Here is a 16,910-nt window from a genome sequence, read left to right as displayed (position 1 = left end):
CTTTTATGGCTAGCGGCACCCCTCAGAAATAATAAATATATTGCAGCACCCCCGATTTTTCCGTAGTAATTCAGTAGAATGTCATAATAAACGAAACAACACACATCAACTCTACAGAACGTAGGTATTTATAATTGTATTTATTCCACTCTAATTAAACAAAAAGTTGTAAGAGGTGAGCAAACAACTCATTCTTAAAGAAGCCCAAATATGTCGCGGAACCCTTGAGGATTAGAAATGGCATTCCAGGGAGCCACGGAACCCCGGTTGAGAAACACTGACATAAGCTTTGCTTTCCTTATGGGTGAACTCTTCTATGTGCAAAACATTGCTAGAATGCTGCTGGCAGCCTAATTCTACGACTGGGCCACTTACATTACCTCCAATCACTTAACATCGCACGGCTTGCGTTAAGAAAACAAATATAAGCAACAAATTTAGAATGCATTGGTTGAAATAAAATCTTTATCAGATATGTTCGCACCGCACATTCATGTTGCATATGTGCAACTGAGCTCTTTTTATTTTCTTTTGTGACGAGGTCTGCGTACTATCCTTGTTATGTGACTTGCTTCTGCGTTTTTAATGTTCCGAATCATTGCATTTTGTTGCTGATATTTTTTTTACCGCGACGCAACCTTTCCGTCTTTCAGTTGCTAAATGAAATGCCGGTATCCCAGTTTGTAAAGCATTGAAACCATATCAGGTATTTACAAATGTGATTTTTAAAAACGCATGAATATTACATCTTTAGAAAACTGACAAATATTCGTTTTCTACACTATAGTGAAAATATTCTGCGGGACACCAGCCGAACGAATTCTGTCGCTATATCCAAACGTACTATTACACACCAATTGTACTTTGTTTCTGTATACTTTTTGAAACGTACTTGCCCCTACTCACATTTCTCTCGTGTTTTTTGCGCATTTTAGATATTTATTAAACGGGAGTCATCATTCTTCTCACCTTTGCTTTTTTCTTGCATTTTCGCACTTTTTCAACAATTTTAAAGTTTCGGCAAACAACCGAAAAATAAAGGCAAACGTTCAGATAGCCTATGTGTGATTGTATCTAATTAAACAATTACGGCTGAAGTAAAATACACAGTTTATTGCTTAAAGCCGTTTAATACAAAGACATAGCAAAACAGTAAAACTGCTTAACAGATATAACGACATAGGCCTAATTGGTTAGCTGTTTTTTCGACTTTGTCGAGAATTTCAAAATGGCATTATCAATCAATGAAAAATCATATTGCGAACTTGTGGGCTTTTTTCATTTCAAACAACTACGAGACTGCAATATGTTACACATCAAAATGGAGTTTTGCTCACAACGCCAAAGAATAGGATAACATGCACTTAAATGTAAACTGGCAGTTAAGTTAAAGAATTATATTTTTCAAGCAAGAAAATATCCTGATGAAACAAACTCAGTCCCTGTGCCCTGATTGGTCCTTGAAGCCCAAGTCCATGTTTGGATGGCAGCATTAACAGCGATCCCTGATTGGTCCGCTAAGCGCACGTGACATCTGGTAAAAATATACAATTGTTATGCAAACAAGCAGTTTCCACCGGTGACATTCTGTCACTGTTTGATTATATGTCATTAATTTACTTAGGTAACTTTTCATTAGGATGAATTGATCAGGCATATGTCGGCTATTTTGGCGACGAGTCTTACTTTTTTTTCGGCCTTGTCACGTGACAAAGCGTAAACAGGGCGAGTTCAAGTTCAGGGGAAGTACCCACAATACTACCGCCTACTGGTTTCAAGACGCCATTCCAAGAAAAACGAGTTGAGTAGATTCCAGGCTGCATGAGAAGAAAGTTTAAAATAAGCTAATGTAATTATTACAGCTGATGTCACATACCTTATTCTATGTTTTACATTAGGGGAAAATATTAAAACTAAAAGCAAAAACAACATGATAAATTAAAGCGCTAAATTAGCGTTTTATATGGTGCTTTTATTCTTACAAGTATAGATGTATTTTAGTGCGTTATAAAACTGTTGTGTGTACATCTTTTTATGACATTAATGTCTATTATAATATAATTTAATTTGTTGACAATTTTTTAAATTCAACAGGTTCTTTGGAGACTTTTATATTTGACAAACCTTGCATTACATTTTTTCGGTCTTTGAGATAACACCAGAGTAAATGTTTTTAAACGGCGATTTTTTAACTTTAATTAGGGCTTTTTTTTTACGAAAGTTCACCTTTTTGTGTCTAATATAGCCGTAGTAGTTGAGATCGCCACTGCGCTCTTGTAGGTAAAATTGAATCCAGTTGTGTAAGCCGGCGACTTTTTGTCGGCCAGTTGAGCGAGTTGATTGAAGTTCACCCACAAACACATGCTCGAACCTGTAGAAGATAACATAGAGGTTTCAACAAAGCATTCTGATAAACCAGGGTGTATCATTTTTAGATTTTTTTTTAGAATCCGCATGAACGTTTTACAGAAGACGTCATAAATTGACGTCATAAAACACGTTGAACTGAGAAACCTGGTATTTTCGGTTTAACAAATGCGAAATATAAGTGCATTCTAAACACATTTGAGGAAAAGGTAGCGAACCACTGTTGTCAATTTAACTCCTTTCATTAAAAAATATAGTTTAATAAAGATTTCTTTAGGCCTTTATTGACCTAAAACCTATCTACGTACCCCCAAGGGTTAACGGTCCCCAGTTAAAAAAACCTGCACTAAAGTCTCATTGCAGTTAGTTTTGGTGAGCCGGGTTAATACTCTTGGCTCAAAGTGAAGAAAACATAGATTGATAATAAATTTCGCACGTTATATTAAGACCAAAAGTTAATATATATTAAGATGGAGCTAAAGGTAAAATAGCCTACCATCTTGTAAGTACTTAAGTTTGATGTTGCCTTAAGGTAAGCAGACGGCAGATTCAATTTGGCTACGCTTTTTTTGCTGTCAGTGCATTTAATTAATCAGATTGAATGGCCCTTGTTGCGCTTGGCAGTTGTTCGGAAAAAAGTTGTTTTGGAAAAACGTTTTGCAAAGCTCTAACTAGTTTGTTTTATGAGCTAGTTTTCACAAATCGGAGGATATTATTTAGTTAGTTGAATTTGTGATGACAAAGCGTTTTAAGCAGGGCTACAAAATTTATGCAATTATTGTTCTATGAGCAAAATCAGTACTGTGGTTCATTAGATTCTGTACAACCCATGATAAATGCATGAAATCAGTAACAGAATGCCTACGTATATAAACTATAAGTTAAAACGTTCGAGTGAAAGTATTACTAAATGTCAGAAATATTAAAATGGTGTCTTTATTTTTTATCAGTAGACCACTAAAACCGTTTCACCAAGACCATTTACGATCATCGTTTCGCTTGTTAACAGTACCGCGATGTTAGACCGAACACCGTTAAATTTAACTTTTTACGTAATCTTATCAAATAACGTTGCAAAAGTTGACCTCATAGCCCACGTCTATCATGAGCAGTGACGTAACGGAATCAGTAAAATGATACTAAAATGAGCAAAGGGGAGCTCTGTATAAACTAGATAAGCTTACCCGCTGGAGTCGTCGATACGATTCCGGCGACTGTACATCGAAAACCACATTCTGAAAAGCTTGTCCTTGAATGTCGAAAGGTCACCACAACCTGATATTCCTGGGCGTAATGGAGTAATATTAGTAAGGGTGAGGTGAGGTAACACAACTTGGTTGGTTGGCATGTGTCGCATCACACTTTTAATAGAAGAACTCCCAATTATTTGTTAACATTGTACCGCTTTTAATAGAGGTATCGTACAAGTAAGCCAAATAGAATTTGAGCGATGGGTTTGCTAGCAAATTCAACCTTCGTTGTTTAACTGCTTTTAAATGTTCTTCAACAAAAAAATTATTAAGGTAGCCTACTCTTGTGATGCAGAAATTTGTAGAGGTGTCTTCCAATCCGTGTCTGCAGGATCTGATCCAAAAAGAGACCGACTTCGCGTCTTTCTTGTGATGTCACAATCTCTCGCCTGCCCTGGCGTTTCTCGTAGTTGTCCAAGAGAGAAATAAGAGAGTGAAAGGTAGGCCGACGCAAAAGCTCCGGATTAACGTATTGAAAAAATCTGAATGATAAAGCAGGTGTAATATTTTCGCAGTACTATTGTTAAAGGCCACAGCGGTAAAATACAGCACATTACGAATTCAGTAATAAATAACTATACAAAACGATTCGTAAATTAGTTATAAAGGACGTTTAAAATATTTATTCGTTTTTAACATACTTCTTTTTTCAAAACAACCGAAGCGTTTTTATGTGTTTTTTTAAACCACAGCTTCACACTTTTTCTTTACTTTTCAATAAAGCGTACATATAAAGTATAAGTTAAATAACTATTTTATTTTTAGGAGCATATTCTGTTTACTTACGGTCTTGGAGACGCATCAAGTGTAGAACCTTGTCGGGCCCTAGACTGAGGGTCGACTATGACGTCACCACTTTTGGCACGATTATCGTCCATTTTCCAGAGAGCTTCGGACAACTGAAGGATTTCATTGTCAGTGACGGACTGGATTCGACACAAGGTGGGCACTAAAGGAAACAATAGTAACAAACTTTTAAAAAGGAACAATTTTAAATTTGTGACAGAGCTCGATCTAATTGCGATTTAAATGAGTTGGATTGTCAGTACCTGAATTAATTTTATGAATTGAGGAACTGATAATGCCATTTAGGTCAATTATACATTCTTTTATATTAAACGAACGTGTTATCCTATATGTAATATATTATCTCTCAATTAGCACTGATATTTATTGGGGTGATTGTATTACAAAATACTGATCAATACCTATCGCGTAATTAAGCATCACGGAAAAGTGTCAACATTTAATGAATTACGTTGAATGCGCTCATATTTATAAGTAAAACTTGAAGGGGACCAAGTTAGCAGTTAGCACCCATATTTATTTGTAATTAGTGTAAGTTCGTTTTTCCGTCCCTTAAACAAAGATCCAGCTTACCTTGGGCGAAAACAAAGAATGACACAATAGCAACTATCAGCCAATAAAGGTTGTTTTCCATTAAAATGCTTTCAAATTCGGTTCCTTTATAAAGGGGTTCCTAAACTTTTAAACCTGTGTATAACCTCTCGATTTATCTGTATGTGAACGTACCCCTGGAAAACAAAAAATTGAAAAGAAAAGTAATATGTTTAAGGGTTGTAATTACTAGCCATAACTTTGGTCAATCTGCAATAAAAGCATAATCTTTTGCTAAAACAATTTTTGGCCTATCAGCGCATATATAGGTGCCGATTTTTCCTAAACAACCCTGGCATGAATGTTTATATGCACGGCAATAGAGAAACTTACAGTCAAACAGTTGCTATACTTGTGGACAGAAAGCAATTTTAAAACTCGTTTGTCACGAATCAGACAATACTGACCGCCAAGGGAAATAAATATTGTCAAATTGAAACATTGAATATTATGGAAACATTTAACAGTTTGCTTCTTGTAAAATATGCATTCCAATAACAGTGAGTCGTTCATGTCTAACAGCAAGTCATAAGCATGCGCATTGCGCAGTATTGTACTGTTAACACGTTACTCTTAGTAAGCTTAAATCTTTATTTCGCTAGTCACATAAACGTGAGCAACAATTTATAATCTGTGTGATCAATATTAAACTTACGCTTTGCTGTCTTTGGAACAGACCAATCAGTGGTTGTCAAACCTTCCCTGCTCACGTTTCACAGTGTTTTCCTAATACCACTGCTAACAGGAGAATAACCTTTTTGACTTAAATTTGCCTCCTAACTAAGTGATTGATGACTAAACAGTAAACACACAAATGGTTTCAAACAAAATTGGTTATAACTGCGTAAATAAATCGACTCTTCCAGATTTTGGATTCAAAATTGCAGAAAACTACCTTGCAACAGTCTCTATATTAACTCAAAATAAGATCTATTGCTTGCTCAGTACTGTTTGGAGAGAGGCCTCGTGTGCCATTTGCGGTAAGTATGCCACGGGCAGGGGCGCACGCAGAAAAATTTCCAGGGAGGGGCAATCAGGGGAAAATCAAAACGGGGCGGTCCTGAATTTTCAACTTAGGGAATTCCCCTATTTTTCGTCTGACTTAATAAATAATGACATCATAAAACAGTGACAGTATGACGTCATAGAATGGTGATTGCAAGACGTGATAAAAAAACTAATCAGAAACAGCCAAATACGTCCAGCAAAAGCGACCACGTGCGTCGTCAACAATCCTGTCAGGCGCCAGCTGCGAAACACGGTAACTTCAGGCAAAAAAACAAATTGTAGAATACACACTTGCTAATCAGTCAACCTAAACAAATAACGAAAAAGAACAACTTCCAGCGTTTACGGTCGACAAACAAAAGACGAAAAACGGCGTTTTGCACTTGATTTTGGTTTCGCATTGGATTAAGACGCGTGACCCAATAACAGTTTGTTAAACCATGACAAAAACGAACAAAAAACGATAATATCACTTACAAAAAGGGGGTAGGAACTCCCGCCCCCTGGATACGCCCTTGGGGGCAATGGATAATGTATAATATTTTTAACCTTCATATACATATTACACTTATAAATAATACTAATAATCGCATTTTGATATTCCAGTGCGGGGGCAAGTCTTGCCCCCCTTGACCCCCCCCCCGTGCGGGCGCCCATGGCCACGGGTGAATAAATACTAGACTATTTGCTATTTTATACACTGAAAATCGTTTAAGCGTGATATACAAGACAAAGTTTAAAGTAGTTTAGAGCTGTGTCAGTTTGTTGAATATTTCACATAAGCCCTAAAACTAAAGCGTAACGATTCTTTCCCCTTTGTCAACAACAAATTGGATATAAGGTTGAAACGTGTCTATATACGTAACTCGAAGCTTGCCAATAGGTGCGAAAAAAGTCTACCTTTTTATGGCATGGCATGGTATTGTAAAATCATGATAGGCTACTTCAGATCACTTGACATTTACTCATTGTAGGGCGCTGTGCCTGTATCTACACAGCAATTTGCTGTTCGCAATCAGGCTGCTACACAATCGAAGGGTCTGGCGCAGTAGTTCTCGACCGAGGCTTTCAACCATCTTTTCAGCGACTTCGATTAGGACTCGAAAAACAAATCATTGCCGTTTTAAAATGTTTTCCTACTATCATTTTAAAATACTTGATAGTTAATTATGCTGGAAATAAACGCTCCAAAGTAAAAATAACCTAAACCTTTAATGACGTCACAACAAATAGAGTAAATGTATAAAGCACTTGGTGCAAAAGGCTATGCTTTCATATGCCGTCAAACAAGTGCAATTTGATAGCACATAACATAACCAAGGGAGGATCAAGGGGCCCCAGACTATGCCCCTCAAACAATATATTTTTTGCCGACTTTACTGGAAATTCAAATTTTTTAAGCAACGTTTTTTTGTTGTGAGAATGTTTTGCCCCGTTCTAGGGGAATCTATTCAGTCAAAGGCGCCGTGCAAACTATGACATAGTGTGTAGTGTGAACTCATAAACTCTACAAAAAGAGTGCAATTTCTGTTAAATTATACCAGTGGTTCTCCGACGGGGTGACGCTGCACTCTAGTGTGCCGTTTTTAAAAACTCAACGGGCCGCGATCTTTTTCATAAACTTCTTGTAACAATTTTTTATATACTGTTGGAGTGCAACAAATCAGCAACGTTTTCCTACATTGTGGAAAGTTAATATGTGCTGTTTCAGTTTCGTTTAGTATGAAATTACATTAGAACACTTATCAAACATGCTAGTAAGTGTTACGCAAACTTTTATAATTTATAGCCAAGAAGGTTTGGAACCACCGATTTATACCTACCCTACGTGCCATTAAAAAGTTTTCAAGGCCGCCAAACCAAAATTCTGAACCCACCATTGGAGAGAGAGGTTTACTTAAAAATCGACTGTTCTAGCTTGGCTGAGATGCCACGCAGGTTGTCATTTGAGAACCACTGGTCTGGCGTAACACTGAAAATTTCCAGGAAACATACGGACGTCGGCTAGGCTGTATTTGAGTAGTCACAGACGAAGTCACATTGCTTTTACCTAGTTTTGTCTACCTACGTCCTACTTATATACGGGTATATACGATTTGTATATTTGGATGTTGAAAAAAGAAGGGTATATTTGGATGTTGAAAATGCCCCTTTCCTATAGTTTCTGTCCAAAAATTGCAAATTCCATAAAGACACTTCACAGTTTACCGATAAAAAATACTACGGCACTTCTCTCCGTGGTTGTCGTTTATTTGCTTTTAGCATCAGCACAAAAACGCCAACGATTCGTCAGGTGCAATCACACTCTGAAATAAGCTGACGCCACGTACTGGAGACCGCTGCCTGGATTGCTGTTGCTCCAGGTCCAAGTTTGGATCTCACGGGTCACTTCAGTATTGCCGTCGAGCATCTTCACCTTGCAACTGAGGCAGAGAAGTTAGCATTAAATTGATTAAAGGGTTCGGAGCAGGGTTGCAAGCGAAAATTTATAGAAACACCTATAGGTTGAAAAGATTCTGCATAAAAAAAAACTAGAACATATCTTTATTCTAAATTATTTCTCACTTGGTCTAATTTGTGTTTATATGCTGTTCCATATTTTTGTAAAACAAAAACTATAAAATCTTGCTGTTGAGATTTTGCCATTATTTAACTTATGGTATAAAAATGAAAGTAAAACTCACTAAAATAGAACGCAATACACAAAAAATATTTTCTAAAGCGAAACAATATAGTTAAAAACTATTAAACTTACAAAGATATTTACTAAACATAACAAAAATTTGACTTCTTTTAGTTGTTACAATTATCTGTTTTGATATTGTGAATGCTTTTCTGAAACCTCTAGTTGCAACTTGCACTTACATCGCACCAGGCCTTGCCATGTGACAGAGGGTGAAGAACGCAAGTTCGAGTTCTGGAGAAGCTCCAACTGAGATACTTCCTAACTCCTTTGTGAAACCACCCCAGGTAAATCGGTTGCCGTACAGATCGGGCTAAGCAAAAACAACTAATTACCACCTGGCCTGTTTAGCGAGTTCATGAGCCCATCGATAGTAAATCTTGTGCCAACTTTAACGAGAAAGTGCCATTTTAATAAGCTTAAGTATTAGTTCTAAGCTATTTCGAAATTGAAAATTATGGCATTATTATTTTCGGGAATATAGCCGCCCCAAAGCTAAAAGCTTTGCATGCGTCTTAGCATTTGTAAATTTATCGCTTATTTGAGTCTATTCGGTTATTTTATATGGTCTTAGGGAACATCGTTACTTTCAAATATTAAGTTTTTTTTCTAAATTAGAAAGATAAATGCAAACCATTTTCTATGTAAATCACGTTATAGTTCTTACACACATTAACTCCTCGGTTTTACTTGATGTTTTCCGTGCTCTTTTTACCTAACCACAAAAATGCAAATAGTAGTTTCATTACCTCGGCTTTGGAAACGTAACCGTAATAGTTCAGTTCGTTTTTTTGCTCCTCCAGGTAGAAGTTTACCCAGCCGTGAAATCCTGACACGTAATTACTCTTGATCTCACCGACGAAGACGTGCTCGAATCTGTTGAGGAACATATTGTTGCAAAACGCCCGGATTTGATGAAAAATATTACTGCAAAGGTGTACTGCCTAAATTCAGAACGTCCTCCCAATTGTACATCCTATATCGTCAAGGTCAACATAAAATTATTAAAGCCCCACTTGTTACTCTATAATGATATGTAAATAAATGAAGTAAAGTAAGTGATTTTTGGTAAAACCAATCCATGTCGAAGTTATTTAGTTGCATTACAAAAACGCCTTCTAATCGCTTAACCAAAACGTATTCTAGATGAGTAAATCAATAAATGCGGGGTTAACATCAATTGGTAGGCTACACTTTTAAAGCACGCAAATAAAATTCTATATGATTTTGAAGAATGCTATCACACCTTTGATTTTCATACAAGCCGCCTCAGAGTTACTTTAGTACATCTTTCCCAAGCTTTGGCGTGGAAATACAAAATCCTAAGTCCACTACATTTTAATTATATTCAGTTAAGTCATCTGCCCATATTGTGACGCCAAGGCATTCGGAATTTAATGGTTAAAGCAATACTCTCCGTCTCCTAATACGCCACTCACCCACTGGTGTCCATTGCTCCATTCTGTCTGCTGTACAATTCAAACCACTGCATGCGCAAGTATTCCTTGAAGGTTTCGATTGTGTCACATCCAGCTCTACCTTTAAGGTGTCACAAGAAGAACAATATTACTTTAACGACAAGTTTTACCCTTGACCAGTCTGCAACATTACACGTGACCTTATTTGTAAAACCAGCAGACTTAATTTTATAGTTTAACAATCATCCAAGTAATGCAGACTTAATAATTACAGCGAATGGTGTAACATTATTGCTTTAAATAGCAGATTTTCTTGCCACAAAGTTTGTAAGTCGTAGTCTAAGTTCAGAAATAATAATTAATTTTCTACTCAAAAGGTAAGGCGAGTTATAAGCGACTTTAAACTCCCTTTAAACTTTATTAATATATAAAGTTAAGGCCCGTTCACATGTCTTCTTTTGAATTAAACATTCAGTAAATTAAAACCAATGAATGGAATATTTCTATAGCATAACTTTGAGACGCTATAGCAGCTCTAAAAAATATTTACGCCCACCCACAAATTACTCCCGCAAGCAAAGGATTATAAATAATATGTTTTTCGGGATAAAGCTATAGGTACACTTCATTTTGTTGACCAACGGTTTTTACGCATTTTAAATTAGCAAAAAATATATTTTTGAAGTACAAAAGTAGCCTATGGAAGTGCATGCTATATGGAATACTCAAATAAGACCTTGATTTTAAGAATAGGCTATAGGTTTTGCTTGGCCATACTTAGGAACGTTTATGCGTATTGTTCGTTTGCTTTACATAAATTTAACCAAATTTAGCAGTTTCTAACAAATAGCTTTACAGCAACATATCGACAAACCTTTGCTGTCCAAGAATTCATACAGTTTCTGGCCGATAGGAGTTGCCAAAACGGCGTCCAGGAATATGTCCTGCTCGGCAATCTCGTTGCTTCCAAAGTTTTCATTGTTCCCCTGGAACTTCTCGTAGTTATCGAGCAGGTTTTTTAGAGCAGCGAAAGTCGGGCTGTTGAAGATGGATTCGTCCACATTTGCGAAAAAGCTGTAACAAGATTGAGTGCAGGGGTAAAGAAAAATGTGGATAGGCATTGATACTGCAAAAGTGGTGTTTTTGGATAGCTCCTTTTTTACTTTATTTTGGTAAGCAGATCAACTTTGAACCATAATTTGCAATTTTAAACAAACATTTGCCAGTTTTTACGCCTGCAGAAAGGGAGAGTTTTCCATTTTTTGTTTGTTGCCTAAACAGCATTTGTGTAATAAACTATAGTGAGTCCATCCATACAGAGTCACATGTCGGTCAAATAATGTATATATTTTATATTCGTCCCAAAGTCTTACGGCCTGGCTGCAGTATCCTGCGAGCCCGAATTTTGAAATTGTTCGTCGAGTGTAATTAGGTGCTTCACGTTGTTGTCCAGGTTCCACAGCTCCAAGGATAGTTGGAGTATCTCCGCATCGCTGATCGACAGTTGACCTTAAAGGAACAGTGGTTAAAGCGACTCTAATACATAGTGTTTTCGGTCGTGCTGTGATGCCTTTACGCGTATAAATCCAAAATATTTTCCAGTTAACAGCGTGCACTAGAGCTATCTGTGCCGTTTATAAAATTGAGGTTTTGAACGAAGAGTGTTTTGTTTTATTTAGAAACCAAACTGATTTAAGGTTAAAGGGCTATATCTAAAATAATTAAATATTCCTTGTTACACTCAAAGTAAAAAATAGATGTTTCGCATTTTAAAACCGTATTCTTAACACAAGCGAGACTTAATGTGGTCCGCGAACGATATGCACGCCTTGTTAAAGTTTCTGGCCAATAGAAGAACCTTATTTTACCCTGCTGTTACTCACTGCAGGATCCAGTTCCACCTCCGGGAGAGTTACAGGTCTCCTCGTAGTCGGGGCAGCAATCGTTGTACTGCACACACCAAGTGTTACACTGGCACGACTCGTTGCTGTCCAGAGGGTCGTCACATCGTCCCGAACAGCTTGGTCTTACGTTAAAAAAATAAAGTAAACGTCTTTTGGAATAAGGTAAGAAGCGTGTTTTAGAGCAGAAAGTGGATATAGTCATAACCGCCGAGAGCAACGTGGCCTGTTCGCTGCTGCTTGTCGGTTCCTCGTATATAAAAAAAGGCTTTGTAGCAACACGAGTGCTGGTTATTCATGTTTTTGATGTTACATCTTGTAATTTTGTCGCACCTTACATTTGTGTAAATTTTCAGTTTGATTTTAAAAGAGATTTACGTTATGATGACCCGTTGAAAAAACCACGAAGCAACGTCTGATCTTTCATTATGTTCTTACCAACAAAAAAATCCATGCGAATGTGTGATATAGAGGCCCGACAAAAACCGAAATCAAATACGTCTATAGCTATAACATTGTAAACGCGTTTGCAATTCGTTAACAAAGTTTTTTCCACCCTTTTGTGATTTATTTTTTTGTGCTGATGGACTGTTTTGTTTGTCTAAAACTGACTTACGCAGGAGCGTTGAGGCATTCCGTGTAGTAGTCGTTGCAGCAATCACCGTAACGTTCGCAGTGAGTGTTGCACTGGCAGGAGAACGAGGTGTCGAGCAAATTGTCACATCTCCCAACACATGAGTCTATTCCTGAAGGAAGAACATTGCATGGGTAGCCAAAATGCAGCGACCTTTGCCTTGCTTAAAATGTACAACTATACCACGAACGAAACAAGGTAAAGTTGGTTGTATCTTTTTTTAATTTGAGCCACAAACAAAAACATATTAAATGCTGTCTATTTACAGATCATTCTATGTCTAATTTGGCCTTCTTTTAAAACAGTGAATTGAAGATGCTCTGCTCTTATCAGCAACATCCTTTTCTTAGCAGCCAACATTTTGTGTCACATTTAATCTGTTCATGGTTATTTTGACAAACAAAAAACAATTTTTGCAGTCCTGGGGCAAACCGAAAGCTTTCTCCAAACGGTTTTAGCCCCTTCATAACACATACAAATTATTCTTACCTTGTCCTTGAGTCAAGCTAACTAGTAGCACAGGAAGTAAAACAATTGCTGTCAACATCAGATTTGTTAATGTTTTCCTGTATATAGTAAAGTGCAGTTTGTACAACGGCGGAGTACAGCGGCGTATAAACGCGAAATTCATGTTTTGCGTTTTAAAAACGACAAATATTAACACTCTAGACCAGGGTTGCGGAGTCGGAGTCGGACTCGGGACTCGACGGAGTCGGTTTGTTTTGCCGGAGTCGGACGCGGGACTCGGGATTCGAGAAGACCGCGTAAAACTACCCGAGTCCCGAGTCCGACGTGCGCATGCGCAGTATCAAATTTTTTACCTGCTAAGGTGGCAAAATGTAAGTTGTAAAAGTGTAATAGCAAATGTGAAATATTTTTAAACCATGTAATGCGGCTATGCGGGGGATCAATTATGACACCGATATGAGTGGATTGCTGAAAATCCACCTTAATTTAGTTGCGTAAATGGGTAAAATACAGGCTGCAGAGTCGGAGCTGGACTCGGGACTCGACAAAATCTTACATTTGGCCGGAGTCGGACTCGGGACTCGGGAGTCGGACTCGGGTTGTTTTTAACCGACTTCGCAGCCCTGCTCTAGACGCGCCCTAGAATATTGCTTCTCATTTTGTTTTCGCTCCTTGACCATCATGCCTATTTTGATACAATGTGCCCTTAATATCAAATCGACATCAAAATTGCAAAAAGCAAAACTAATCTAAACTGCCGATTGATCGATTGACGGCAACAAAATGGATAGTCACTGCATATGGGATCTTAAACAACTTTATCGCCGCTCAGTAAGAAAAGTAATAGTTTATAAGGAGCCCCTGTGGACCCATTCAGTAAGTCACTTTGAACAAGTGTTGGAAATAAGTTATTTGGAAATGATCCAAGTCCCAGTCAAACCATTTGTAAAATAACTTTAAATCCGGATTAAGCTATCCGAAAACTTCCGAATCAAGCCTCAGTTCAAGTGATTGTCATAAATACAAAACTTAATTGATTAAAATTGGTAAACTTCTCTGATTATATTAGCAATAACAAACCAAAATCAATATAAAACAAAAATATTATGAGATGTATACAACTTGAGATAAATGCCCTAAGCGCAGAAAAATATTTAGGTCAAATCAAGTTATTTGAAAAAAACACTTTAGTCATTGAAAAACTGCTTTGAAACTATTTGAGAAGCTCTGCTCGAGAACATATCTATTAACCGGAAACCTGCCCAACTTAGTGTGACATTTTTGCTTCTCTCACAGAGAAACAAATTGCTTACGCTTATATGTGGAAAGGGAATCTACATTGTACACAACACGACAAACATTTCAGGTGACATCTGTTTAATTCCCAGCGTCTAGCGTCAGTAATAACTTTTCTCGTTATAGTCAGCCTTGTGGGGTAACACCTGTGTTTGCGTAATGACGCTGCCTGGTGGCTCCAAGTATGACACCATAACTAGGAAGTGGTATCAGCCATAACTAGTACACGCGGTATCGACTCCAAGAAAAATCGTTGCGACAGAAAAAGCTATACATCAACCGCCTAAAGCCCTCTACGGGTATAAAGTTTATGTTTTAACTGCTAACCCTACTATCCTTTGTAACTTGTGAACTTTTGTAAGTCTCTGTTTTCCACAAAGGTGTAATAACCCATAAAGCAGGAGTTGGCGATTTTATCGTGGGCATGCCAAATACTAAACCGTTGAAAGTGGCTTATGGAAGTTGCAAAATGAAAACCTTATCATCTCGTTGTGTGTTATGTATGTCAATCTTAAGCTCCTTTAATAAATGTTACTTGGAATATATATGGTTAGTTTTTAAGCGTTGTTTTCAACGAATACGCAGGATTACGTTAAAAAATATCGCCAAGCCACCAAGCCAAGCAAAATATTAATCTTTGTCTTTGATGCATCGTATAGTTACGTAATAGAACAGGGGTCGGCAACCTTTCGTATGCAGCGTGCCAGTTTATGAATAAAGTCAAAATATGTACAATGTGCGTGCCAGACATTTTTCTATGTTTGATTTTGAACTGTCAACCAGGGCTCCAAAGACAGTTACAAACAGCCCGAGTCCGACTCCAGCCAAAAATTGAACCCGAGTGAGACTCCCGAGTCGACTTCGGCCAAATGTGCAATTTCATCGAGTCCCGAGTCCGGCTCAGACACCACAGCTTGTATTTCACTGATTTACGTAAAAATTGACATTCAGTAATCCACTCATAGGGCTCATGGAATACATGCCATAATATGCTATTCCAACTTTACAATTTACAGTTTGCTTTAGTTTCGAAAATTTGGTACTGCGCATGAGCACACGTCGGACATGGGTATAGTTTTACCTAGTCTTACTCGAGTCCCGAGTCCGACTTCTCAGCCATGCTGTGATCTGACATCTAATTTACGAATCATCTGACATCTAGTTTACGAATCATCTGACATCTAATTTACGTATCTTATAAAACGCCATTAAACCTAATTTCATAAGATAAATTGTGTAAAGATACCCTAACCCTGCTGAAAAAAACGAACTGTAACGAACACAATACTGTGCCGGCTATTTGTGAATAAACTTCGACGCTTTTCAGCCGATACCTAGAAGTGTCAGTTTCTTTTTAGCTTGTTTTTTCAGTCGCACAAAAACACACGTGTTTACTTTTAATGCGGAATGCATTGCAAACATCACGCTTTTTGGGGGGGCATTGTGACGTAATAGGAACTGTTAGTCGCAAAAAAACAGTTTTAACGCCAACAAAAATTAATGTTAAATACATTATACAACAGTTAAAAACTAATAGGGACACGAACTGGAAATGTGTGCAACCACTTTGTTAGCGCTAAGGTTAATAATGTGATAGTGATGTAATGAATGCACTTTCTCATTAAAGTGATATAACGTGCGAGTTAAATCATTTGGCGTGCCCTGAAAAATCATCTCGCGTGTCAAAAGTAGCACGTGTGCCAGGGGTTGCCGACCCCTGTAATAGAAGTAAATTTCTACTCTTATCGGTTATTTTATCGTAACTATGCCGTGAACACGTTTCCTCAAGTCACGTATGAGATGTTGACTCTATTCTCGTTTAAGCCACGACCGTATGTTGCAATTCCCACCTGACGTACAGATAGCACAACGTCATGACAAACAATGTATAGGACATGGTAAAGAAGTGGCACGCGAAATGATTTTACAGGTCACGCCAAATAATTTAACGTGCACGTTATATCACTTTAATGAGAAAGTGCATTCATTACACCACTATCCCATTATTAACATCATTATTACATCACTAACAATATGGCTAACTAAATGGTTGCACACAATTGCAGTTTGATCCGCAGTGTTTGTGCACATTTTAGGGATAAAATTGGCGTGGTGTTTACTGTGTTAAAATAGGGTAGGGTTCGGAAACCTTTTTAGCTAAGGGAGCCATAGAAGCCAAATATTCTTAGTTGTATTTCCATGAGAGCCATATAGTCGGGTTGCCATCTGCTGATACCAAAAAATAACCACGCCAAACTAAAAAAATATGCACGCTACTGATCACCATGGCAAGATCCAGGATTCCGGGGGTGGAAAACAAGCTTTTAGGAATCACGTCATAAAGTAAAATGAAAACTTAAAAACACCTATATTTGTATGCAAAAACCGTAGCCTAAAAAGCGCGAAAAAATGCGTTTATTTGATTAAAATTTGAATAAACATTTATTTAAGAGACCCGGCGCCTTAGGCTCGGGGCATTTTGCTTGT

At 37.6% G+C, this 16,910-nt stretch overlaps 1 protein-coding gene across 1 annotated transcript; it reads right to left on the bottom strand.

The window, feature by feature from the left end:
• Positions 1-1,116: 1,116 nt before the first annotated feature.
• Positions 1,117-13,206, bottom strand: LOC146133365 (uridylate-specific endoribonuclease-like). The gene is made up of 16 exons (XM_083397720.1): positions 13,149-13,206; positions 12,642-12,771; positions 12,008-12,144; positions 11,498-11,633; positions 10,999-11,198; positions 10,146-10,245; positions 9,456-9,582; positions 8,889-9,019; positions 8,327-8,446; positions 5,206-5,225; positions 4,404-4,566; positions 3,900-4,099; positions 3,552-3,651; positions 2,227-2,371; positions 1,687-1,817; positions 1,117-1,534 (listed from the first exon to the last, which is right to left on the bottom strand). Exons 1-16 carry the CDS (start codon positions 13,204-13,206, stop codon positions 1,405-1,407), a joined length of 2,028 nt encoding a protein of 675 aa, XP_083253846.1. The 3' UTR covers positions 1,117-1,404.
• Between the last annotated feature and the right edge of the window lie 3,704 nt (positions 13,207-16,910).

Source organism: Ascidiella aspersa, chromosome 9 (assembly GCF_963924565.1).
Source record: "Ascidiella aspersa chromosome 9, kaAscAspe10.2, whole genome shotgun sequence".
NCBI classification, from domain to species: Eukaryota; Metazoa; Chordata; class Ascidiacea; order Phlebobranchia; family Ascidiidae; genus Ascidiella; species Ascidiella aspersa.
Note: the sequence above shows the minus strand (reverse complement) of the source record. Positions and strands in the feature narration are given on the sequence as shown.

Coding starts and splice junctions, on each gene's coding strand:
- LOC146133365 (XM_083397720.1), bottom strand. CDS start 13,206: ATGTTGACAGCAATTGTTTTACTTCCTGTGCTACTAGTTAGCTTGACT. Junction 9,583..10,145: donor GGAGCAATGGACACCAGTGG/GTGAGTGGCGTA, acceptor GTTCCTCAACAG/ATTCGAGCACGTCTTCGTCG. Junction 2,372..3,551: donor CGTATCGACGACTCCAGCGG/GTAAGCTTATCT, acceptor TATCTTCTACAG/GTTCGAGCATGTGTTTGTGG.